Source organism: Limulus polyphemus, unplaced genomic scaffold (assembly GCF_000517525.1).
Source record: "Limulus polyphemus unplaced genomic scaffold, Limulus_polyphemus-2.1.2 Scaffold3268, whole genome shotgun sequence".
Classification (NCBI taxonomy): domain Eukaryota; kingdom Metazoa; phylum Arthropoda; class Merostomata; order Xiphosura; family Limulidae; genus Limulus; species Limulus polyphemus.
Genome location: NW_013668878.1, coordinates 5,164 through 32,200, shown reverse-complemented (window position 1 = coordinate 32,200; position 27,037 = coordinate 5,164). Strand labels below are relative to the sequence as shown.

Genomic DNA, 27,037 nt, shown 5'->3' with positions numbered 1-27,037 from the left:
ACCAAACAACCAGTAAAAAAGTGAAAGTAAATTAGAGTAAAATGTAAAGATACAGCTAGTAAAAACCGAAATATGTCCAAAATGTTGATAAAATATTTATATACAATTAAAAACACCAATATTGCATAAAAATTAAAAATACAATCTAGTGTGACAGTGTCACCATCGCCAATGACACTGTCCAACGTCAGGGGTAAACTCTTGCAAATTACATGTCTAAAATGGTGCCACTGCTCACGGTCATAACGACAGCACAACAGTAAAATGTGGGCTACTGTGACTTGAGTGTCACAATGGCTATACATCGATGGGTCAATACCAGATAAAAGAAAATGATGGGTTAAAAACTGTGACCAATGCGTAGCCTTGCTAGGACTACTTCCTCCTTCCGATCCTTATGGAAGCAAGATGGCTAAGGACTAACAGAAGGTTTGATCTGGAAAAGCTTGTTATGACGTTGCTCACCCCAAGATGACTGCCAACTGGCTCGAAGCCGCACCTTGAAGCCGGGGCCATAGTTCATTATGGGACAGGCACGGCCATGATGGCACCAGAGCAGATGGACTTAGCTGCAGTGTCAGCAAGCTCATTTCCGTGAATACCGATGTAGCCAGGGATCCAGAAAAACAGGATGGAAACAGATGATAGAGAAAAGTGGGCCAGTCGGTGTTGAATATCGACGAGAACAGGGTGAGAACTAACGTTAAGTGATTCCAGAGCCAGTAGAGAGCTAAGAGAATCAGTGTAAATAGTACAATTACTGTACTGCTTAGCTTCTACATGATCCAGGGCAAGAGAAATAGCATACAACTCGGCAGTGAACACAGAAACTGTAGAGGGGATTCTGTGAGCAACCACCGAGCCATAGCACACCATGGTAGAACCTACAGAGTCATCCAATTTTGAACCATCCATGTAAATAAGGAAGAGAAGAATGGCTCGAAAGATTTTCAGCAAAAAGAAGATGGAACTTCCAATCGGGAATATCTGCCTTCCTCAGATGACTCAAAGAAAGGTCACAGGAAGGGATGGTAATAAGCCATGGTGGAATGGGCTGATCATTGGGAACAGCAATGTCATCCAATGCCAGACCCAATTTGGCCAGTTGTGCCTGGATATGAAAGCCAAAGAGAGGAATAGCACACAATCTGTTCTGAAAGAGCATGGCACACCGAGGAAGATAGACACAATCCCAGGTGGGATACCATGGTAAGGATTGAACCTTGACAGCATATTGTAAAGAAAGTTGCAAATGACGGAGGTGAAGAGGAGTTTCGTGGGACTCGGTGTACAAACACTGGACTAGAGAAGTGTAAAAAGCCCCGGTGCAGAGTTGAAGCTCCAGATGGTGAATAGAGTCCAGCATCTTCAAGGCCAAGGTCCTGGCAGAACCATAGACCAAAGACCCATAACCCATTTTTGATCGAATCAGGGTACGATACATCCTGATCATAGGACATTGCTTCACTCCTCAAGAGCTAGATGAGAGGACACATAGGACGTTCAGAGCCCTTGCACACTTGACACGTAGCTGCTTGATGTGTGGAATGAAGCTAAGCTTCCAGTCAATGATAAGCCCCATAAACTGCCTCGGAGACCACACGAATAACTATATTGCCAAGACAGAGCTTGGGATTGGGGTGGAGATCCCGTTGGCGGAAAAAATGCATGCAAACGGTTTTGGAAAAGAAACTGTAAAACCGTTTGCAGTGGTCCATGTTAACAATTGATTGAGGACAGTCTGAAGCTGCCTCTCAATAAACCTCATGTTGACATAAAGCCCATTTTCAACCATCGGAGGAAGATTAGTAGTGATGGCATTAATTTTAACACTAAAAAGGGTGGAAAGGAATGGGAAAGAGTTGAACCCACACGGACTTGGAATCGCCTGTTTAGCAAAACGTTTTGAATAAAAATAGGTAAATGGCCACGGAGTTGAGGTCCTGCAAAATTCCATACCTCCACATAGTGTCATAAGCCTTCTTAAGATCAAAGAACACAGAAAGAAGGTGTTCTCTCTTGAGAAAGGCTTCCCTGATTAAAGTTTCTAGTCGAATCAGATGGTCCATGGTGGAGCACTGTCGACAGAACCCACACTGGGTGAGCAAGAGGAGTGTGTTTGATTCCAGGAACCAAACAAGATGAGCATTAACCATTCTCTCTAGGACCTTACAAAGACAAGTAGTCAAAGCGATGAGACAATAATTAGAAGGAATCTTGGAATCCTTCCCAGGTTTAGAGAATGGGAGGACAATAGCCTGGCACCAAGCATCAGGAAAAGCATGCTCCTGCCAGGCCCAGTTGAAAATAACCAGAAGAATAGCAAAAGAGGCAGGAGAGAGATGGTGCAGCATCTCATAATGAACATCATCAGGTCTGACCAATGTACTACCAGACTGATGAAGAGCAAGTTTGAGTTCCACCAGTGTAAAAGGGCAATTATAATCATAGAGATGATGGGTCTTAAAGGAGAGAGGTGATCACTCTGCCAAAGACTTTATGGCCAAGAAGGCAGGGGAAGAAACAGAAGTGCTAGAGTACGAGAAAAGCTGTGGCAGAGAGCATCAGCAATGCTCTGGACATCAGCAAGTTCCTGGCCATTGGAGAGCAAGATGGAAAGGGGATGGGAAGTATACCTTCATGTGACTTTCCGAATCTTGTTCCATACAGTTTTGGAACTGGTGATAGAAGAGATGCTAGTAGTGAACTTAATCCAAGACTCCTTTTGGCTTTGACGTCAAATCTGCCAGGCATGGGCATGGGCCCACTGATAAACAATGTAGTTAGAAAGAGAGGGATACCAGTGGAAGGTATCCCAGGCCCGTTTTTGAGCCTTCCATGCCTCCTGGCAGGCAGGACTCCACCATTGGCAAGGATAATGTGGAAAACGTGTCGAGGTCTTAGGAATAAAATGAGCAGCCGCCTGGATGATACAGTCAGTCACTGCAACCACACAGTTGTCTACTGATGGCAGACAGACAAAGGCAGGATCAAGTTCAGAGAGAGAGGTGAAAGATGGCCAGTCAGCCTGGTCCAGCTTCCACCGTGGCACCCGGGTCAGGTGGCATCGACCATGGCCAACCTCCCTCATAATGATAAGAAAATGCGAATAATAATAATGCACACTTCTTGGAACTCAAACGAGCAACATTCACGACACAACGCCATCCTCATCTCAGCCAAAGGAACCTAGCTATTTATGTTTACAATACCAAAAACACAGGTCTACGATATAATTTCCCTGAAAAATGGTCCACTAAGAAACATTCTTAATTATTTCAGTGAGAAAGCTTCAAAAATAATGAATTCCATAAAACCTATAAAACAGAACCTCAATTATAATGGCTTAATACAACTAACAAACAACAAGGGCATCATCATTCAAAAGGCCGACAAAGGACATTCCATTGTGATGTTGACCAAATGTTAAATATACTTAAAAACAACTCCAAATTTACCGAATGTAATATTGACCTTGACTCTGCGTATAACAACCAACTAACCAGGATCTTTAAAGGACTAAATAATCTCACCAGAAGAATATTATTTTCTACACACGAATAACCAAAGAACCCCTAAAATATATGGATTCAAAAACTACACAAGACACCCACGACCCTCCACCCAATAATATTTATTTATAACTAGTTTAACTACAACCTCAGTATATATTTTAACTGGGTTGTTGAAACTTAAACACACTAAAATAAACTAAACTAAAAAACATAACATATTTTATAAAACATTTAGACATGTTCCCCGGTGGGACAACAGTAAGTTTATGGACTTAAAACGCTAAAATCCAGGGTTCTATTCCCTGTGGTAGGCACAACATATAGTCCAACGTGGCTTTACTGTAAAATAAACAAACTATTCACATTGACTAGACATGAAATCAACAATGTACAACTATGATGTCATTAACCTGTTTTCGCCATCTCCCAGTCATGAAGCTATAAAATTAACAACAGACATTATTTCACAAGACTTTCATAAAATAATTGACACACAACCTGAAATGGTAATTAAACTTCAACTTTCCATAACAGTATGCTTCCAGTATCATACATCATACTTTATTCAAGTACACTGACTGAGTATAGGAAGCCCTCTATCCAAAACCCTAATCACAAGCAATAACATATCTTTACACAAACCAACTTGCTGACTAAGATACGTTGGTAACATTTTCTGTGGTTTCACTTCCAACAAAGAACAAACACAATTTCTACAACATGTAAAAAACATACATAAATAGATTAAATTTACTGTAGAAAACGAAACGATTTTAAATGTTACCATCACCCGATCATTCCATAGTTTTAGAGGTTTATTGAAAAGACACATACATTAATTGGCTTTCTAGTCATACAATACACCAAAGATTAGGCACTCTAAAAGATCTAATTTGTTTAGCCTATACTATTTGCACTAGCGGTAACGTCGATAAAGATATTAGATACTTAACCAAATACTTTACAGGACCTAACAAGTTTCCCAGTTCATAAAATAACAAGACAGTTTAATTAGAATAAATTATAATGTTGATCAACTTAACAGCTCAATAAACAACAAAACCCTAAAAAACCTAATAAAATAGTAGCTAGTACAATTCCGTTCACAAATAATTTAGGCACTTACCTTTAAAGAAAAATGGCATAGATAAATACTCAAATACTGCATAAATGTTCACATCAGATTTGTTTTTTACTCCAAGAACAAAATAAAACAAATGCTAAGAAAACTGTATGTTGAATGATGAACTCCCACAACTACAAACCAAATAGGGAATACTCTGTAACAACTGTTCAGATTTCTATATATATACGAGACTGGATGTGAAGTAAACACACAAGTGAGAAAACACCAAAAACTCCTCACTCGTAAATTACTATATGCAGTCCAATTACCACACATTTTCAAAACACAATGTCTCTGTATTAAAACACGGGTGTAATATAAACAAAAGGAAAGTAGAAGAAGCCTTGCTAATATAAATTACCATTTTCCTTACCTGAAAATGTATTTCTGATAGATACCTTTTCACACAATTAAGCTATCTTCCCTGTGTGTCTGCCTTAGAGATATGCTGAGCACTAGCCTTTAGGCAACTCCCATCTAATCTTACGAGATTTCTCATGAATTGAGCTACTGCATGATTATGTTATTATGCAGCAAAAGCCTTCCACCAATAGGAGAGTGACATACTTTCTTGTGCACTAACTCCTTCTTCGCTTTTCACTCGTGAATCTTCATTCTTTTATAAGGCAAGGAATACTATGGTGCACTGAAAGTGGGGAAGTAGGGTGGGAGGTGAGTATGTATCAAAGATACATTGTAAGGTTAAGGAAATTTTAACTTCCGAGAAAATACACACCTTTTCACACAATTAAGCTAGAATACCATGTTGAAATGGTGAAGGGACCAGTACAAACATTGGTCTAGATGAGTTTCTTTCAAAAGTGTCCAATGGAAACTCATGGAGTGTGACACCCGATGGCTGAGTTCTATAGGAGCAAACCCATGGGAGACTGCATTTCATCTCTTTACCCAGAAAAAAGGGAGGAAGAGGCAAATGAGCTCCATGTATCACAGGGATGGGCAAAATAAGTACATGGCCATTCAAGTACTTGCACACAAGAGGTCGGAGAGCCAATATGTGAAGCATGGCTGAGGTACATTTAGACCATATCTTATGTTCACCTAAACTATACCATCAGACACTCAGAACAACATCTATTGTGGGAGGAGGGCAAAGATTCATGCAATAGTGTGTGTGTGCACATGCTTCAACATGACTGAATAGACATCAATTATGGGAGGAAGGCAGAGTTTGTTAATGCATGCTTGCTTCAACTCAACAGGAGATGGGCACATTTGTGCAGTGTGCTTGCCTCTACTGAACAGACATCAACACAGAAGGATGGCATAGTTTGTTAAAGCATACTTGCCTCAACTCAACTGAACAAACATCAGCTGTTGGAAGAGGGTACAGTTTAGTGGTGCATGCTCACCCTGACTCTATTGAACAGTTGCAGGCTGCAGGAAGAGGGTTCTGATCTTGCAATGTGCTTACCTCAATTCTACTGGACAGTAGGAGGGCACAAGCTGCAGGAGGAGGGCTCAAGTGGCATAAATATAGTTATATGAGTGGTGACCTGTGCTCCAGTGATGTATCACCACTGCACCACTTCTCACTGATTGGCACCCTTTGTTCTAGCTCCAGCAATTAGGTTCAAGTCAGTGAGGATTCTCCATAGTCTACCTCCCCAGTGGCTAGGAACTGGTAAGTGGCAAGGATCTTCCATCCTCCACTCAAAGAAAAAATGGGATGGAAGAATTTGCAATGGGGAGAGCCAGAGTAAATGCCTGGATCCCCATCAGCTCTGTTTCAGCTGAAAAGGTATTTTATTAGAGACAGTGCAACAGGTGACCACATCTTCCTATCTTGAAAAGCCAGAAAGCACAGGCCAGGAATGTACCCACTGATTCTGGATTTTTCAAAAATATTCCATAGAATAGATATGGTCTGGATTGAACAGTAGTAAAATATATTAATATACCCTGAGAATACCTCAAGTGGTCTTGTGGAACACCCCACCTCCACAATGGTCATATATGGAGCAGGGTGAATGGTATGAGCACTTTCCATTATCCTGGCTAAATCTGGAATTTTGGGAAATAAGTATACCCTGGGAGGCACCACAAGTCGCCTGGCCGGATCCTATAAGTGAATGCTTTAATAAGAAAAAGAAAAAACATTCATGGCAAATGGAGGCAGACCTTAAGGAGACGAGACAGGCAGATGGTGAAGACAGTGGGCAATGAAGGTGTGAGAAGTAGTCGAAAAGCCAGCACGAAGGACCTCATCCAGTGGCCATAAAAACAAGCAGCGAGGGAATGAGTAAGGTGACGAATCTGATGGAATAAAAAGTAGAAGATTCTACAAGCATCGACCTCCAATTAAGTGTAGAACAAATATAGAAAATGATGGAAGCCATGGAAGTGAGAGATACGAGCTATGTAGCAATTAACAGCACACACATATGGCACAAAAGACTGTTCAGGTATGAATTATCATAGAGGTATGAAGTAGAAGGAAGAATAATAGAAGAAAAGGAGTGGGCTCCCTTCCTGAGCGGGGGAAGTCTTAGGAAGGAAGGACTGGACAAGGTAAAGAATAATATAAGAATGGTGAAAAGGATTATGAAAAGAGTCAATGGCATAAGATATCTGAAAAACAGCGACTGCAGGTGAGAAGAAAGAGAAAATAGGTCTTAAGAGAATTGTGAGGTATAAGTTGCAGATTGCAAATGACTCGAAAATGGCATGAGTAAGAGCGTGCAGGACAACAATAAGGTCCCAGCTAGACATGGGAACAGAGCAAGTGGGTCTATGGATAAGGAAGGACCAGAACAAGATGGAGAGAACTGGGAAGGAAGACATCTTGCAGTAATGAGAAAGGCAAAAATATTGTAGCTAAGGCCACCCAATAACTGACGATGGTAGAGACAGCTGATCCAACTGAAATGACCTGGTAAACAGAAGAGAGATGACCAATGGTCAGGAGGAAGGTAGCAATAGATGGATCAATGTCAAATGACATGCCAACGGGCAAATGGATAAGAAAGAAGGACGACAAGAATAGGATAGCAAAAAGGCTACTAGATTGAAAGTCAGGTGCAACAGGCAATGGACCAGAAAAATCCAAGCATGTAAGTTGACAAGATCAAATCATGTAAGATCGACGTATGATGTTGAAGTAAGAGACAGTGGGCAGGAGAAGGGAGAGTTTGGTTGTAAGATGGCTTAGAAGAGGGCACCACAAGGAGTGTCTCGAATCAAGGACAGGACCCAAGATGAAAAATGTAGAGGTGGGTAACAGGTGATCAGAAGAGATGAATCTTGGAAATGAGGGGTGGCAAGGTATCGATGAGTAAATTCCCCAAGACAGAGTATACCCAATAGAAAATCTGGGGGTGAACAGACCATTCTTTGGACATAATACAGTCCAGGCCAGAGAGGTGGTCCACAACCAGGATCATAGTGCCTGGTACATAGCAGGTAATTATGCATACCTGTTGAAAATTGGCTCAATAAGAAAAATTCAGAGTTTGAAAGCAAGGGATCCTGGATCAGGTTCCCTTTGGCAAGTGATTTAGGAAAACTAATGAGTTGTTGGAATGGATCATAATGGAATGATCCACTAGAAGAGATAAGGAATGAGAGCATGTCCAATGGACTACAAGAAGTTCGAGTGCATTGATATATATAAAAATGACTTATCCTGGGTCTATATGCCAGATGCAAAACTATCATTCAAAGATGCTCCCAAACTAGTAGGAAAGCATCAGTGCAGAGGTGCAGGTCCGGCATGGGTAGAGGTAATAGAACACCAATGGTGATATTAGATTGGTAGAGGAGGAGACACGTGAGCCATTGAGGTCAAATGTTTCTCTGAACAGTTCCTATAGTTGTTCTAGGACCAACAGAAGAAGTGCATGTGCAAAACTCAAAGTGAGTAGTAGTTTCAGTGTAGCCATGGTCTCTCAACACAAAACGGTAAACCTCTGGTGCATTATGAGTATAACTAAAAGTGAGGATATAAGAATCAGATAAGCAAGAAGAGCGAGGCTTGGGGTTGCAGAAACATAACTGATCAAGGAAATGGTAAAATAAATTAGTCAGGTTACGATTAAGAAGTAGTGAGCCAAAATAATAAAAACACAGATGAAAGATAAGGAATGGTTCATATCTGTGAAATTAAGTTCTCATAATGAGAGAAAGTTTAAAGTTTCTCTTCAACAAGGATAGAAGTTCCCAAAGCATAACCACAAGGTGTAAACAATCAAATTCACCCTACTCTTTCCCCTCTAAATGAGGAGAAGGAACAACTTAAGAAGGGACTGGAGCTGAAGGTCCTGGCTGCATAAGGGAAACCATTGCTCTATGCACAGTAGCCATCACGTCATCCCCAGTCAGTGTGCTTACATAAGCCACAATTGATACATAAACTGAGCGAAAAAATTATTTACTCATATAAGTAGTAGAAGATGATACAATAATTAGTGAGTTAATTGTTTCTAGAAAAAAAGAAGGAAATTAAGTTTCTTAAAATCGCAAATTTCATTAAATTCGAAAAGAAAAACACTTCTGATGTATTCAATCTGAAGTTTCACGATTGTAAAGGCACAGAGGGAGTTATTGCACAAAGAGGTGTGTCGCCCTCCTGTTGGTGGAAGCTTTTGCTGCATAATAATGTTATTATATAGTAGCGTAATTCACGAAAAATCTCGTGATATTAGGTGGGAGTTGCCTAAAGGCTAGTGACATGCAAATCTCTAAAGCAGACGCACGGAGAAGATATTTGAATTCTGTGAAGAGGTGTGTGTATCGTCAGGGAAACAAATGACCCCAAAATTGATAAACATCCAGGAAAATTTCTTTAGCTTTCTTTTGGCTTCTGTAAGTTGAATTACAATATCATTTATCACATCTTTGTGTAAAACAATAACTACATCTCTTGTATTAAGTTTATCATTATCATCGTAGTATATTATTTTTCACGAATCGTTTAAAGATGGCATGTTTTTCACTTTTAATTTTACATAATGTTGGATAGACAAAACTGTTTTGTGTAAGAATTATTATTTAGTTCATTTAGTGATCTAATTCTTAATGATTATTTAGTTTTCACAACAAGAGTATTAAAGTTAATTATTTTAAAGTGATTATAAAAAATTTCGTCATGTATGTTGTGTGTTTAGTTCAATTGTTGTGTATTGTTAACTTCATCTTCTCGAAACCTCTAAGTTTATCTATAAATTATTGTTACATCATAGCATCTCCTAGTTTTTAGAAAGTTCCAGGCCTCAGTTGGGCAATATATATATATGTGTGTATATATATATAACGTGAAGTTAGCAGGCATGTGAGTGATTAACCCTATTGGGTGATATTTCAAAGTGAGTTTCACGGTTTAACAGAGATAAGGGAAATAATTTGTCTTGTCAAAGGGTATTCTATGGTAATTGAACCCGCCTGTGTAGACTTTGACGAAAAGGAGACAATTATTTAAAGTTCAGGATACAACTGTGGTAACCCACAGGGTAATGTAAGTGAATTATTCATTGATACTATTGTAATAAGAGTACAGAAAAATAATTCGTCTTTTCAATTGGATTCTAAAGTGATGGAATCAGCCTGTGTGGACTTTTGACAAGAAAATAAAATTATTTAGAGGTTTAGATAATTTAGGTTATTTAAAATAGTGTAAAGATATTTTGTACATACGTTTGACTTGTTTTGAACATATGTTATCTTAAAACAAGTGGATTGTGTGCTGTCATTTACTGTTAAAATTTATCGCCAACATGCTACAGACACCTGCCATAGAAGAATCCCAGCTCACTCATATTTAAAACCCTGACACTCATTCACACTTCCCTTATCTATTTCGCTATTAGTATTGTACCAATATTCAATTTAATCGTTCTATGCTTGTACTTGCAAATGATTGCACTAGTGGTCGAAACGTTGTATTTATTCTAATATAAAATTTTCCAATTATTTACTGTAAGCTGTCAGTGAATTTAAATATTACTATTATGTAGGAAAACTCATCCTCGTATTTAAAGATTAAATAATGCTATACCTTAAAATGTTCATAACAAAAAAACATTCTATTTGCCTCTAAATAAGTATTTATATATGTAATACCTTTGAATAAGGATTTAAAACTGTACTACCTTAAAGATGTTTTACTTATCCCTGAATGGGGTTTACATATCTTGTCCTATAACATATTTTTTGATAAACTAAGGGTATAAAACAAATTTTTTTTATACAGAACTTAAACATTGTATCCTTATAAAATCTTAAAGGTATGTTTTGAAGAGTAAAATTGTTTTACTAGATGTTATTTTTGTGTAGTTTAGATGTAATACTTCCTGATGTATGATATAGTCAAAGGGCATTTTTCTGGCGCATTCTGTGTGTAAGAGTACTTCTTTTCAATAAGTAAAATGAAAGGACGAAACATAAGTTGTTTTGTAATCCACGTCACACACACACACACACACATATATATATAACTTTAATACAGTAAATATTCTTCCCTTTGCAATAACTTAAGCATCTGGAATTCTTGATAAGGAGTCTGCATAGCTTCAGGTCATTATGTTAAGAATTATGACCAATAATTGCAGTCATTATGGCGTTTATGCTCGCTTTGTTAGTAAAGAACTTTTATTACTCAAATTATAATATTTTAATCATGTACAGTGATAAGTCATTCCCTGTTAATGCAATAAACAGTTATAAACTTATTTTTTATTAACTGGCCTATGTAACTATAATCTCTTCTCATATGCTTTATTATTGTAGTACTTAATAGTAGGGATCGTGATGAAACAAAATGGCGACCATAAAAATCACCCATTTAAAACCGCCTTTAAAATTTCTGAATATTAACAATGACTAGTTCACAGTATTGGCTTAGAAAAACTAAAACTTCTTGTACTTATAAAACCGCCTAATACGCTATATACGTGTTTATGGAGTGAATCAAAATTTCATCATTCCAACCGATTTTCATCTAAGTAAGTAAGTGACTTTTCCAGACAAGCCTACAGAAAAAATGACGAACCTTATCGCTCTAATTTTTTCACGGAACTCTTTCATCTGAGGTTCCAATGATTCCTTTGTTGCACCGAAAAATATAAAACGGACGATCGCTACTTTGGGCATTTAATTAGATTTGAAGGTAGGTTGGTAAAAATCTTGATGAGCAATAAAACCGAATCGGATATATGCGCGCCCTACGCTTGGTATTGCTGGAGCACAAAAATGTAGTTACTAAAAAGGAAACAAACAAGTAGACTAAAATCATTAAATGTTATAAAGACAAGTAAGGATCGATATATATGTAACCTAGCTAGCTATAGTAATATATAAAAAGTTTTAATGAAACAAAAAGTATTGAAACAAGAAAGTCAAAACTACAAAACTGAGTTACTTAAAATGTAAAACATTTTATCCTTACTTTTGCTCAGACTAGTAGAATTAGAATGAATTGCCAAAGTAGGGATACGATTTTTTAATATTAAGTAACTTCTGAGTTTTTGTAGTTCTGAATTTCTTATTTCAATACTTTTTTGTAGCATTAAAACTTTTTATATTACTATAGCTAGCTAGGTTACGTATATATCGATCCCTACTTGTCATTATAAAGTTAAAAAAAGTATTATGCTTGTTTAATATTAAACATTATAGAGTAAATTATATAACTGTAACTCTACGTCAAATAACCATTCATAATTTAATTATGACATATTCATGTTAGGTCTTCTGGTGATACTATATCAAATTATTTTGCTCCTCTAATCGCAAGCCTTCTGGTAGTTCTATATAAAACTCATCTGAGACCCTCTCACCAATTAAAGTTGTATAGAACCGTATAGTATAAATCTGTGCTTTCACCCTTTTGACATTGTAACTACCAGTCAATCAGTGCGTACGGTTCGATAGCTCGTTTTACTACGCAGAATTCATACAAACTGTTATACAGCAAGTTATTAGTTCATTTAACTAAATTACCTAAGCAGCGATGCCATTCTGTAAAGTATATTGTAAATTAACCAAGTCATCAACTATAGAATTAAAGAATAGATGGTTTAAAAACCAGCTAAAATTAATACCTTGAATAATTTTTTATCATATTTCTTTCTCTGTAAGATAAACACACTTACTTGTGAAGCACTTGCTTAGGATTAAAACGTTTCTTTAGATTTTGCCAACACTTGAAGTAATTTTCGTCAAGTTTTTCAGACATCTTACTCGCCCAGCTAGTTACAGCCATACTCAGACATGATTCAAACATGAATGCCTGGAATGTTTAAAATATATGATACCAATACAGTGATATATTGTGTAAAAATTTACAAAATTATTCTACGGACATTTGAAATAATAACAATTTCAACTTGTTAATCTATCAAACGTGGTTACTGTGTGCGCAATATATTGTTTCAGTGATTGAAGCTGAACACCCACCATAGACTATTACACTTATACAACACATATCATTATGTTTACTAATTACATGCACCTTTACAATTACAACAGCCAGTTATCAACTACTCCAGCGACTAAACATACGTTTGACTAGGTATTAAAACAAGAAACAGTAGAATATTTTTAAACAAAAGCCAAATGGTGCTCATGTTTTATAAAATAAAAAGTAATTGTTCTTCAAAACCAATTATGTCCATGACAATATTTTCTCTGCCAGAAGACATATCTGTATTCTGCTGAAAACATTGTGACACAGTGATAATAAGGTAATATATGTAAATAAGGCTTTTAATTTTTTTTCTTCTAGATATGATAACTTTTTTATTCTCAACAAAAATTAATTAATTGCGTAAAATTAATTGTCCCATTTACAAATTAGCTTACCATGGTTCCTTCTGCTACCCTTTCAGGAACCAGTTTTGCATTTGATGCTTTATCAAAACAGTCACTATCTGGACCATGAGGTGTCATTATGCTGTGTAAAGTGGCTCCACCTGGTTCGAACCCATTTTCCTGGGGAAAAAATCTTTATGTAGTTGGTACACTTAATATTAATTAAAACATTACAAACACCTAAAACCTCATATTTTCAAATTCTCAAAAATAATAAAAATAAGTAGCTGTAGTAGAAGAAAACATAGATTGCGTTTTAACCAAAAGATCTTAATCTAGTATTTACTTGCTATACCGACAAGTAACGTTGTTTAAGTTAATATATTACTTGTCATAATTTATTACTCTTCTTAGGTTAAAAAAAATTAAACATTCAAAACTTGAACAAAACCAAAATTCAGACCTTTGCTTCGTAAGAACCATAAATCAAGCCCATAAACTCGCTCATGCAGTTACCTGCAATATACAAAGCATAAAATACACAAGATGAAAAAACAAGAGTGGTAAATTTAGCTAGATAACCTCAAAGGTTATTAGTTCCATCCATCATTTTCAATTAGTCATTAGATACGCAAACATTTTATTATAGACCATAGTACTTTAGATTACGAAATATCAGAATTGGAAGTATATGTGCATACAATTATAGATATATTGTCTATTTGTTTTCTATATTTGAGTACATAACTGTAAACTGTGTTTATTGGACAAAACCAGTTATGCGAGAAGTTACATTTGTTACTGTTTTAAATGTGTGAATATAGTTTTCTTCACTACCCATTCAAGCCATCTCTAAACTTTATTAGAATATATATTTATTCAGTTATATTCAAGTAACTTTTTTTTTTCATTTCCATGCAGTTTCGACATAGAAATATGATATTCTTGTTGACCGGATGTCTCAAGGTCGTAAACATATTCTAATGATTTGTTCTTGACAGCTATGTGTTAACCTTTGCTCATATGTCACTTGTGTTTATTGGACATAAGCCTAAAGCTCGCACGTATGCGTTTATGTATGGACTTCTAGGAAGGTAGCTTACTGAAACAGCCAATATAGAAACCTGTACTTCCAGCTTGCTGTAAGAATGTAACCTTGGACTCATGGAATATCTTACTTAGGTTTGTTTGTTTTTGTTGCTGTTGTTAGGATCTATTAGTCGGGAATTTCACAGTTCTCTTTCGTCATTGTGCTCCTGATGTTAGCCTCTTGAAGCTGTCTTTCAACTCTCTTCAACCCTAGCTGCCAGACGATAATCATGTGGAAATCCTGGCCAGTTTTGTTAACAAGACACTGTGTTGACAATAAAGCACTTTGTTTTTCAAAATACATTTGTATTCATGTGTTTTACTTTACTGTCTGTATTCAGTTTAGTTTTTGCTTCCCGCCTGAACCAGAATTTTGCGGCCACTTTTGGCTTTTCCGTTGATAATTAGTGGACCTGAATATCAAAAACTAGTTTTAAAAAGTAAATTATTTTAGTCCCATGACTAAAGGACTAGTTATTGAGGAATTTACTTAAAACGTGCTTCATTTTCTGTTCATTTTAGAGAAAAGTTTGTAAATCGTGAAATCACGGAATATAGCTTTTGAGACCATATAAAACTTAGAAATCAGATAAGGAAGCTACAATGTTAGGAGCTCCACATGGGTACAGCAGTATTTCTTAGGACTTATTACGCTGTAAATTGGGTTTCATATGGTAAGCAGAACATATATAATCCATTGTGTAACTTTGTGCTAAACTACAAACAAAACAACTGTTATTTTACCTCCTTGTTGGGTAACCTTATATTAATCCATTCACTATTTTCTGTAGGAGTCTAAACCTGTCGGAAAGTAAATAGTTTCAAGCAAAAACAATACCAATATATATTTTTCTCCAACTATATTTTAAATGTTTCATTTATGTTGCAGTCCCATGTAAAACATTCACGCTTTTAATTGTTTTTGCAACAAAAACACAAAATAAATGTTAAACATATAAAAAATTAAAGAAAATTACGTAAATCCCTATCAACTCATGTAGAAACAATTATTACGTAAATCCCTATTAACTCATGTAAAAACAATTATACGGGATATTTCTTTTACTTACTTATTTAGAGAATATCACATAATTCCTTGTATGTATTTTAATATCAACAATTTCATTTTATAAAGATTAACAAAGTCACTGTTTCTCACTTACGATGATAGTATGGTGGACGAAAAGTGTTTTCTGCTACTGACCACCTTGGAGGAAAAATAACGAAGTCAGCGATAGCTACTCCAGTTTTTACTGACGAACACGTCAAAACAGTAAAAATGGAAGGATCCTAGAAATGAAATAATACGTGAACATTTATGATACACTCCCAAAGTAAATGCAAAACTGTCTCAAAAATCTAATTTCTCCATATTTCCATGACGATGAAACAAACGAGTGCTTCATAAATGTGTTGATATCATGCATGTATTTGGTGGAAAGTTTTTTATTCAATTTCGCGAAAGCTATCTACACTAGCTTTCCCTAATTTAGAAGTGATGTACTGAAGGAAGACAGCTAATCAACACACTGCCAGCTCTTGGGCTACTCTTTTACCAACGAAACGTGAGATTAACCGTCACAATATAACGTCCCTATGGCTGAAAGAGTTCTGTAAAGGGATTCGAATCCTTGAACAGAGAATTGTGAGTTGAAAGCCCTAATTACCAAACCCTGAAACCTTATTTAATGCTAGTTAGAAATAAGTTATTTTTTGTAAGAAACAGTTTTATTGTGATTTTTAAATACATTTGTTGCAGTATACGGGTTCGTGTTTCGCCATCTTCATTCAACATACAAAAAGTATTAGAATGGGACCATAATGGGTGTACTATTTCATGCCATCCGTGAAATTTATAATTAAAAGGTCCTATCAACATCAGTCCGCGAATTATTGATTTATCAAAAATGGGAAAGGATAGTACGAGTTCTACAGGTATGAATGTACAAGTTTTGTTTGAAATCAAAGCTACATTGCACTATCTACTATGTCCACCGTGTGGAATAGAGTCCCAATTTTTAGCCTTGTAAGTCCGTAGACTTACCGCTGTCCCACTAGGGACAGGTGTGAATGAATATACGTATTATCGTAAACTTGTAACTTTCTTGTCTATGTTTGTTATACTTTTTTATAAATGTTTCGGCAATATCAGTAATCTAGGACATTGAACTTCAACTTGAAGAATTTAAATTTAAATTCCAAGCCTAAAATGTAAACATGCCTAATTTTAGTTTATATAATTAAAATGGATAAGGTATACTCTTACGAAATGTTAATATTTTTTCTTTAATGACTAGCTTTATTAGGCTTGCTATAGTCAGTTCTTAATCTATTATACAGAAAGACAAAAAGGGTTACTGATTTGTATACGTTTACTTACAGCATGATCAAACGAAACGGTATTTATGGTCATGAAGTTGGATAAATTATATTTATAAGGAACATAATTCCCATGCCAGGCCACGACATCATATGGGGAGTGGTGCTGCAAATACACATAAAAGTAAAAAATGCATGAATAATTTATATTAGGTGTGAAAATACTGATTTTCAAAATAGGTTTAGAAATGTGTTTCAGATGTATCAGGTAAAACAAGTTATGTTTTCTCTCATACTTACATCCAAATAAGCGTATGTTGTTCGACTATCCAGTGTCTAAACTTGAAATACAAAATTCAGCTGTCCATTGAATCGTCCTAAAATACCTTAAATTACCAAAAATGACTCGTGCAAAAGGATCCTAAGTTACTCATTCAATAAACATTTTTGTATTAACCAAACTGCTTTGTTTGTTTGTTTTTGAATTTCTCGCAAAGCTACACGAGGGCTATCTGCGCTAGCCGCCCCTAATTTAGCAGTGTAAGACTAGAGGGAAGGAAGCTAGTTATCACCACCCACCGCCAACTCTTGGGCTACTCTTTTACCAAAGAATAGTGGGATTGACCGTCACGTTAATACGCCCCACGGCTGAAAGAGCGAGCATGTTTGGTGGAACGAGGATTCGAACCCGCGAACCGCAGATTGCGAGTCGAGCACCCTAACCACCTAGCCATACCTGGCCAACCAAACTGCTGTTTTGACGAATATTAATTTTCAGTGAACCATGGATTGATCCGTTAAAGATGAAATTCGTAAAATAGTGTTATTTCAGTTAGTTTTGTTTTGTTATTTTATACTTGCTTTTGTTGTTATGGTCCTCTGGGGTTCGCTGGTTGTCTTTTGTGTTTCTTTAGTGGTGATCAATTAGTTAGTCCAGCCAAAAATACAGCGTATTAGTCCTTAGGTTACAATTTCAGTAAATCGTTTACATAATTTTTGTAACAATTAGCTGAATCATTGCAAATAACCTCTTGTTAACATTTTCGATAGATTCGCACGAAATAAAATATTGCTCTTCTAATTACTGTCAAACCCCCTTATATACATAAAAAAAATTATTAGCAATTAAAAATTGTCCAAACCTCATATAATAACCACAGTGTGTAATTGTTCTGAAGTGTATCATGAACAATGTCATGAAATTTGTACTCTATTGTATATATTGTACTTGACGGTACACAGTTGAGACTTGAAAGGTAAATTAAATGTGTACGTCTGTTAACAGTTAACTAAAAGAATTTGTTGTAATAATAGTAATATTCGGTGTTGAAACATCTAAACGAAATAGATCAGTGTTTAAAGAGAAAAAAAGATGTTTGTAAAGATTTGTAGGATATATAAACATTATCATTATTGTTACTACACTTAGTGTGATTCTTGTTTTTAAAAGTTAAATACATGATCAGTAAACGTTAGGAGATAAGGCTGTTGAAGTAAAGAATAGTCTTATATTTTAAGTTAGAAGCTTTAAATTTATAGAGTATAGAAACAAGTATTGGTTAGTAATATAATTAATTAGCTGTCCTCTTAATGAAAAATAAATTAGACTTCCTTAGCTAATTAACTGATGTCTCGAATATTTAAACCTAGGTTTCTTATGTTTAGAGATTTAAATGTTGTCCCTAATGTAGTAGTCTGTTTATTTCTAAATAAAAGGAGTTTTAATCTAATTCAAATAATAGTATTTGTAAATAATTCACTTTTCTTATTACTCAAATTATTGCCAGAATCCTTATGAAATTTTATCAAAAATCATAAAACAAATGTGGACAAGCCTCATACACTAAAACATAAATAGGGCAAAATTTAATAATTATCGATCGGTTCCAACTTAAAAGATACAAATTTAACCCTATTTGCCCTTCTTGTCTCAAGTGAAAATTAGCTAACTGATCTTATACAAAATATAATAAAATTTAGTATGATTAAAATCTGGGTTTCTAATTACTGCATTAATTCTTCAATGTTATAATGCGAGATATTAAAATAGTTTAGAATTATTATTATTTTTATTTACACATATTAATGTTTGAAGGTCCTTTCTTTCAGTGTTATGCTTTCTCTTATTTTCTGTTTCTTAATGAAAAATAATAATTTATAAGAAAATTCAGGTTATTTAATAACTTCAATGATTTTAACATTATCTCCCTTTGAGATTAGTTCACTTACATTATTATTTATTTAACTTCTACAGTTTGCAATAACTAAGATTTTCAAGCAATACGGACATTTATGTCGAGAAAACATTTAATTCGATTAATATTATTAGCTCTTTCTAGAACCGAGTTGTTATTTTTTAAATATTAAAATAACAAAAAATATACTTATAATACCAAATACTTGTACCTGGTAGGCAGTAAACAAATGTCCTTGAAACTTATTGATTATTGTGTAATTTTTCACCTCCTTGTCTTCATAATAAGCAACTGGAGTGAGGAAATCACGCGGATTAGCCAGTCCGTTAGCACCTAGAGAAATATAAAAAATGTTCACTGAAATAATCAATTCGAAATTATTCAATTGAACATTGATCTTTTTTCTCTTATAATAAGTAGCAGATGTTTTTAAGTAACTTAATTCCAATGAAATACAGATGAAAAGATGCAACTGTAACAATGAGTTACAGTCGCGATATATTTATTACTTGGTACAAGTTTTGCAGACACAAAGAACCTGCTCCTCTCAATTTTCGCCCAAAATAACATCTGCATTTATGAATGATGACATAGTTAATTAAAGCACTCAAATCATTCTTTACATATTTACTGTTGGGGACAAAAAAATACTGAAATACAGCAAGATTAAATGGCAGTGGGAACTAATTTGTCTTCATTATCACGTTTTAATTCAATAGTAAAATAATGCAATTTACTAGGGGAAGTTAACTGTTAAAAGTTCTGAAGTAAGGAAAATACCTAATCAACTTTGGCACGCGAGAAAAATAATTCTGTAACGTATTCATCAAAGCAACCCATCTGTATATCAATCTATTTACACACACTTTTTTTTTGTGGTTAATCTATTCATATGAAATATTTTTTTTCCTACGTGTAAGTTGAGTAATACTTTTTTTTACCCAAAATTATTTTGTGACATTATCAATTATGGCTCTTGTTTGTTTGTAATTATGCATAAAGCTACACAAGGGCTATCTGTGCTCTGCCCACAACGGGTATCGAAACCCGGTTTCTAGCGTTGCAAATCCGCAGACATACCGCTGTGCCACTGGGGGGGGGGGCATCATTATGGCTCTTAGAGTTATTTTGTAATCGCTATACCAGTAAGAAAGTTTGAACCTATTTACGTGTTTGGAAAAACCCTACCTTATCAACGGGATACCTTGGATAACTCCTAACCTTTAATTTATCACATCTTTCAGATATATATTTTAGAAATTAATTAAAGGTATTGTTCTGATAAACTAAAGCTGAATTTATTGTTTCAGAAATTATTTATATATATAAATTTACAGATACAAAAGTCGAAAATTAATAACGACTACGTTATATTAACGTAACAATAGTCTAGCACAACCTCCATTTGTTAATATAACTTAGTAGTTATTAATTTTTCGACTTTTTGTATCTGTACATTTATATAACTAAATAATTTCTGTAACAATAAATCCATCTTCTCTTTAACTATGACAAAAAATAAAGAAACTTACCTATTGGTCCAAGCGAAGGCAACACAAAGTGGCCATCATAGACTTCCAGAATATATCCCCGAGTGCAGCCATCCAGTTCAACAGAAAATTTCATTCCTTGCTATAAAGTTAAATCAATTACTGATAACTGTTTGACAGTTTGTTATACAAGAGCCAATGCTACTTTATGTAAGACTGTTTTACTTGGATTTCTTTAGTTACAATAGCCACATTATAATATCCTTGAGGAAGGTTAGTGTTTTACAGAAGTTCTAGGCAGAGTAAGCTGCACTGTCTTTTTTTTAGGTACTGTACCCAACTCCAATAATTGTGCAAAGAATTTCAAATGTAGTACATTCCTATGCTGTCGGAAGTTACTATCCATAAAACTCCAAATCCACAGAAAAAAGTCGTATTTTAAGTGGCTAAAATTTCAGCTTTTCCATTTGAAAAAAAAGCGATACATTTAATTTTGTTCGTGAAGTTTAAAAACAAAAAGTAATATTAAATAGAGACGAAGGACCTGCAAGTCAATATGTTGGTATATGGCGAGATATATTAAAATAATTATACAAAAAGTAGACCAAGGAATTATGTAAAAAATAGTGAAGCAATGCGAAAAGAAGTAAAAGTATAAAGTATGTCTTGTAAGTAACTCCTGAAGATGACGTAGATCATATTGAAACTTGTACATGTTGAGTGTCATTTTAAAGTGGAAGCCGTACGTACGTACGTCTTCATGAAAGTTTTAAATTGTGTAAATAGGAAAAGTTGTTTATAGTTATTCACTATAATTTTAAATATTACACAAGTGCCAGTAATTCACATCTGTATACTAGTTTAACCTACAATCTACGTAGTCCTGAAGAGGATTGTTTTCCCACTAACATTAAACATTGAAAAAATATGTATATGTGTCACTGTGGTATGCATCACGCTAACGGAAGGTAATATTGTACAGTTTATGTGTGTATATATATATATATAATATGTATATGTCGCTATGTATTTAAAAGCTTTCTACGACGGAGTGGAATTTTTCGAGGGTCACAAGCGGTTTTTGGAAGTGTTCTTCTAAGAAATAAGACGTATTTTCGGATCGCTCTTGACTTCAGGTAATTTTCAAAAAAGGTAAGTACTGAAGAATTAAGTTAGGTAAGTCAATTCGATACAAACGAATTAATACTTTATTTTCACATCTAAGTCGTTTCTTTTTAGAACTGTGTATTTTTGAATCAACCAGCCTTTTTCTGGGATATTAATATAACATTTCTAGGATCATAAGAACGAGAGCCGGCGATCCGCCGTTATCTACTTCTTCCCAGTTCCAGCTTCTATCCACAATAGCCGAGGAAATGTCTGACTCGGAAGTAACAGCATATCTAGACGATCTTGAAACAGGAAACACTTCGACTAGCAGCCAGGACTTGTCCATGAAGACACTGGAAAAGCCCACGGGCAAGAACAAGCCCTCACCCGAACCGCAAGATGACAAGTCCATCACTGAACCTAGCAGCCAGAAACAAGCCACTCTGGAGTCGTCGCAGAAGAAGCAGCCAGCTCCACCTCTAGCCATCATAGTAGAAGGGATTCCAGCGACCTATCGCCAGCCAGAGATTGCCCGTCAACGACTTTCTCGGCAGTCCGACGATTAGCCTGAGGAGGACTTGTGGTCAAGTGCCAACACCCCAAGGACTAGGTCAAACTCCTCAAGCCCTGGCCAGCCAAAGTCTTCGGAGCAGCGACACTAACCATCCACGTCCCAGGCGAACCTGTTCCAACCAAGACCGTAGTCATCCGAGCGGTAGACAGAGTCATCAGCTCGGAGGAGATTAAAGAAAATCTACACAGCCAAGGTATAGAAAGAATTAATGTGGATAAGATCAAGTCATTCAAGACCGGTTAACTAACACCACTAGTCCGAACCACAACCAAGGACGTCACCCAGGCAAATAGTATCATCATGGAAGACATCACTCTATGATTTCAACGACACCCAGTCGAAGAATCTAAGCAGTCGGCGCCCATCAAAGTGCTTCAATTCTCAAAAGTTTCGCCACACCCGTGCAGCCTGTACAGCGTCTTCAAGGCACGTTAGATGCAGCGGACTACACCAGCTAGCAGACTGCCCCAAGAAGCGAGAAGAAACTTGCTTTTGCAACTATGGATGATCGCTTCGTATAGGGGATGTCCCTAATATGACCAGGTGATTACACTCAAGAGGAACAAGTTGATCCCAATGAAACGACTTTCAGCACAGCCACATTCCATGGAAACGCCACCTGCCAGTAACGACAATAATTCACGAGACCCGAACAACACTCAGCAGATACGCCAGCTGATCTATCCTGCAGTACCAACAAGAAAACCAACTTCACAACGAACCAGGTACAGAACAGATCCTATGCTGAAGTTACCAGAAACCCATGACCAACAGCACAATCAATGCACACACACACACCGTGTATTGATCCAAAGGATTATATTCTTCGTCACCGATGTAGTTCTCAAAGCAACGTCCGGTGGCATCCTCAACAGTGACGAGATGATCTAGGACATCTTCAGGTCTGCACCATATTACTTCGGCTTCCAGACTAGCGAGTTCGAGTCGCTTAGAAACTACGTCTTCGCTAGGATACTCCAGGAGAATGATCATGTATGTTGTTAAATTTTTTGTTTGTTTGTTTGCATTTATGCACAAATCTACACAATGGGCTATCTGTGCTCTGCCCACCACGGGTATCGAAACCCGGTTTCTAGCGTTGTAAGTCCGCAGACATACCGCTGTGCCACTGGGGGCGTTGTTAAATGTATTATCTGTTAACGTTCAGGGCGAGTTAAACCACAAGAAATATAATCTGTGTAAAAAAGAATATATAGATGTAATAGCAATAAGTGAAACTATGCTTAACAATAATAAAAAAAATTATATTCATGGATACTTTAGTATTTCTAAGTTTAAAGGATCTGACAGTAGGGGTATTACAATGTTACGCACTCATAGTCTAAATGTATCGTTTCCCACTTTAAATATATACTCTCATAACGAATATATACTTTGCGAATTACAACCTCTTAACAGTCCCAAAATATCCATCTTAACGTTATATGTACCCCCAACAACGACCCATGACATAAACCTGCTACAAAATGTCACCAACCAAAACCCTCGTACAATAATTATTGGAGATTTAAACTCTAAAGAGAAAAATGTTAACTGTAGAACAACTAATTGTAATGGTAGAATATTAAATGATTTCATAATGCAACATAACCTGGTAATACAATTAATACAACAGAAACAATAGTTCCAAAACAAGCCGGAAACATACATTCCAACTCCTGGCAGCTAACGAAAGAACTTCATGAACTAATTAATGAAAGACGCATGCTGAGAAAACAGTTTATTAGCTCTTATGACCCGCAGGTTAAATCAAATGTTAACCGATTAAATAACCAGATCAAAAATCTAATACACAAACAATAAGAAAGTAGTTAGGCAGACTACTGCGCGTCACTAGGTAAATCTCATCAAGACTCAGCCCTCTTCTGGAAGAAACTTAAAGCTATATGTAGTGAAAAGTCCGCTAAAAATATACCTAGCCTAGAACATAATAATAAAACAGCAACTTCCGACCAAGAGCAAGCAAACTTATTAGCAGACTATTACAAACAAGAACTCCAAATTCCCTACATTTGGATAATCAACACTTTAACAATGCAGAACAATTTATTAATAATAATACACAACTATTCCAGCCACATTTCCTGCGCACAACAGAAAACAACACCTCAAGATGCTCAACAGACACAGAATTCATCACGAAACCGATTACACAAACAGAAGTTAAAAGACTAATCAAAACGCTAAAGAACACTGCACCAGGTGAAGATGGAATCAGAAATATTATTTAAAAATGCATCAGAATCCATAATACAACATTTAATAGCCCTCTTCAACGTTTCCTTAAATTCTGGGTACCACCCCTCTCAACGGAAATCAGCAATGTTTAAAACCTTGCCGAAAACCAATCCAGCACCAAATATCCTAAGGTTTATAGACTAATAAGTCTTTTCAACAGTACAGGCAAGCTCCTAGAAAAAATAATAACAACTCGTTTATTATGGTAAATAATTATACTTTTGTCAGGATACAGAATGCATCACGCAAAAACAAACATCTCATCATTTAACCAGGTTAACAGAATCAATTATTCAGGGATCCAACAAAAATCATACTATCGTAGGCCTTTTTCTAGATGTTAAGCAGGCTTTTGACTCGGTATATATGTGGCATCAAGGATCAAGGTATAAACTACTTCAATTTAACTTTCCACTCGTAATAACAAGATGGATTTCAAGTTTCCTATCAGACAGAACAGCCAGGGTTAAAATCAGTAATGCCATATCTGACCCAGTAACATTATCGGCAGGTGTACTTCAAGGGTCTGTACTTAGTCCCTTCCTGTATATTCTGTTTGTTACGACATACCATTCCCAAAACTAACATATACACATTCTTCTCAATATGACAACGACATCGCCGTCTGGAGTACATCTCGAGAACCCCTACCAGCAACTTTTAAAGTTTAAACCTCTCTTAACAGTATTACAGACTGGTGTAACACATAAAGAGTGGCATTTAACACAACGAACACTCGGGCAAAGATATCTCTTAAAAGAAAGTATCCCAAAGTTGAAATAAAAATGTACGACACAGAACTAAAATTTTCAAGGACAGCGAAATTTCTAGGAATTACATACAATAATAAACTAACATGGTCAGACCACTATAACATTATAATGAATAAAGTCTCCAAAATAATTCATTACCTAATAAAGATAGGAGGTATAGTTAAAGGATGCCGGGCAAAAACAATAATTCAAAATACACAAAATCAAGCAATCAGGATAGCATATCGTCTCCCACGATACACGCCACAGGAATACCTAGAGAAAGTAAGCGAGATACCTGATATCAGAAAACACTCGCGAGTAGATACTTTAAAAAATGAATAAACCGTACTGAACTGACAAATTAATTTCCATCACTAGCCACTACCCCCGAAACTTAGCAACGATACCTCTCACCTCTCTATATATAATACACGCCATGAATGATAATGTCTAATCACACATGTCCTGATCTTCCTTACAGCCTCTGCACTGGGAGGGTAGAATATCTGGTGCTCTACCAGTGAAAGTGGGTTTTTCTCGGGTTAATCCTGTCCCACCCTCCACAGTGAAATTTTCATCGAGATTTGAATCCATAGATCCCAACCCTGAAAAGGACCGCACCATAGTATGTTTAAACTTAGCTGGACTTATGGAGCAAAGGTTAGTCGAGAATACCCCATCTGCCCCAAATGAGATACGCGTTTAATTATTTAAAGAAACCAGTTCACAAGTCCACGAATTTATTTATGGGAAGTCATGCTGTATGTTATTAATAATGTTCTACAGCTACAATAGTCTGGTCCAATTTAGTAATGAAAGGTAGTAAACTGCCTCCAGATGTGACAAAAGAAAAGGGAGTGATGTGAATAGCAACTGAGTGTAAGGTTCCAGCAAGAGGAAAATTAGAAGTTACTCTTACTGTAGAATACTCTTCTATGCTTCATGGTGTGTGAGTAATTGACATCGAGGAAGAGTGCACATTGAGAACTGATTGCATGTGGAAATATGGATGTGAGTGAGGCTACCTTCAGATAGCTTATCAGTCTATGACCAGAAAATCCCTCTGCACTACATGATCATTACTATACAAGAATTTGAACTTCCCGTGATAACAAAGAGAGCAGTTATTGTATAACCAAGAAGTGAAATACTCATATTAGGACTTGTTAAAAATAAATTTACATCTAGTGATAGGGCTACTTTAGAATCAAACACTCCAGTGTCCTGGTGGATTAATGGCTGTCAGAATTCTCGTGAATCTGAAAAATAAAGATGTCATCATTAGAGCCATAAACACAGTAAATCATAAAATTCCAGTAAAATCTGGATGGAACATTGCAAGATACGAGGCTGAACTGGTAGTACTTCTATATCAAAGAACGTCAAAAGTAGTCGCCTTTGAGAAAAGGTGCGGAAAGTCTGATATCAAACCCTTACATAAGGATAGCTTTACACCTTACTTAGAAGAGTTGTATGGCCGGAGCTGTGAAGGTCTCACAGCTCATCAGTGTCAGCAGTTAATAGCTTGCTCATGAAATATCAAGACACTTCCTCCACTGAACCTCATGTCTTAGGATGAACAAATAAGATATATCAAAAGATTGATACCGGAAATGCATTTCCAATATTCAAATTCGATGACAAAACCTTGTCGAAACGTTGTACATTTGCTGTCATGTTAAACTTATATTAAAGTTTTTCTTCATTCCCCATTAAAGCCGTCTCCAGCCATTATTTCCAATATGTTAGTTAGCCAGAAGACTTCCCCTTGCAAATGAAATAGAGGCCATGAAGGAACAAAGAGTGACAGAAGTGAGAACTATTCCTTTGGTACCACCT

At 36.0% G+C, this 27,037-nt stretch overlaps 1 protein-coding gene across 1 annotated transcript in view; it reads right to left on the bottom strand.

Moving 5' to 3' along the window:
* The window catches only part of LOC106469027 (homogentisate 1,2-dioxygenase-like), a 39,080-nt gene that overhangs the window by 7,291 nt on the left and 4,752 nt on the right, over positions 1-27,037 (bottom strand). The window contains exons 4-10 of the mRNA XM_013929482.2: positions 20,543-20,642; positions 19,222-19,343; positions 16,877-16,981; positions 15,660-15,786; positions 13,871-13,923; positions 13,459-13,587; positions 12,750-12,886 (exon numbers count right to left, since the gene is read on the bottom strand). Coding sequence (XP_013784936.1) covers positions 12,750-12,886; positions 13,459-13,587; positions 13,871-13,923; positions 15,660-15,786; positions 16,877-16,981; positions 19,222-19,343; positions 20,543-20,642 — 773 coding nt within the window. The remainder of the gene's footprint in view (positions 1-12,749; positions 12,887-13,458; positions 13,588-13,870; positions 13,924-15,659; positions 15,787-16,876; positions 16,982-19,221; positions 19,344-20,542; positions 20,643-27,037) is intronic.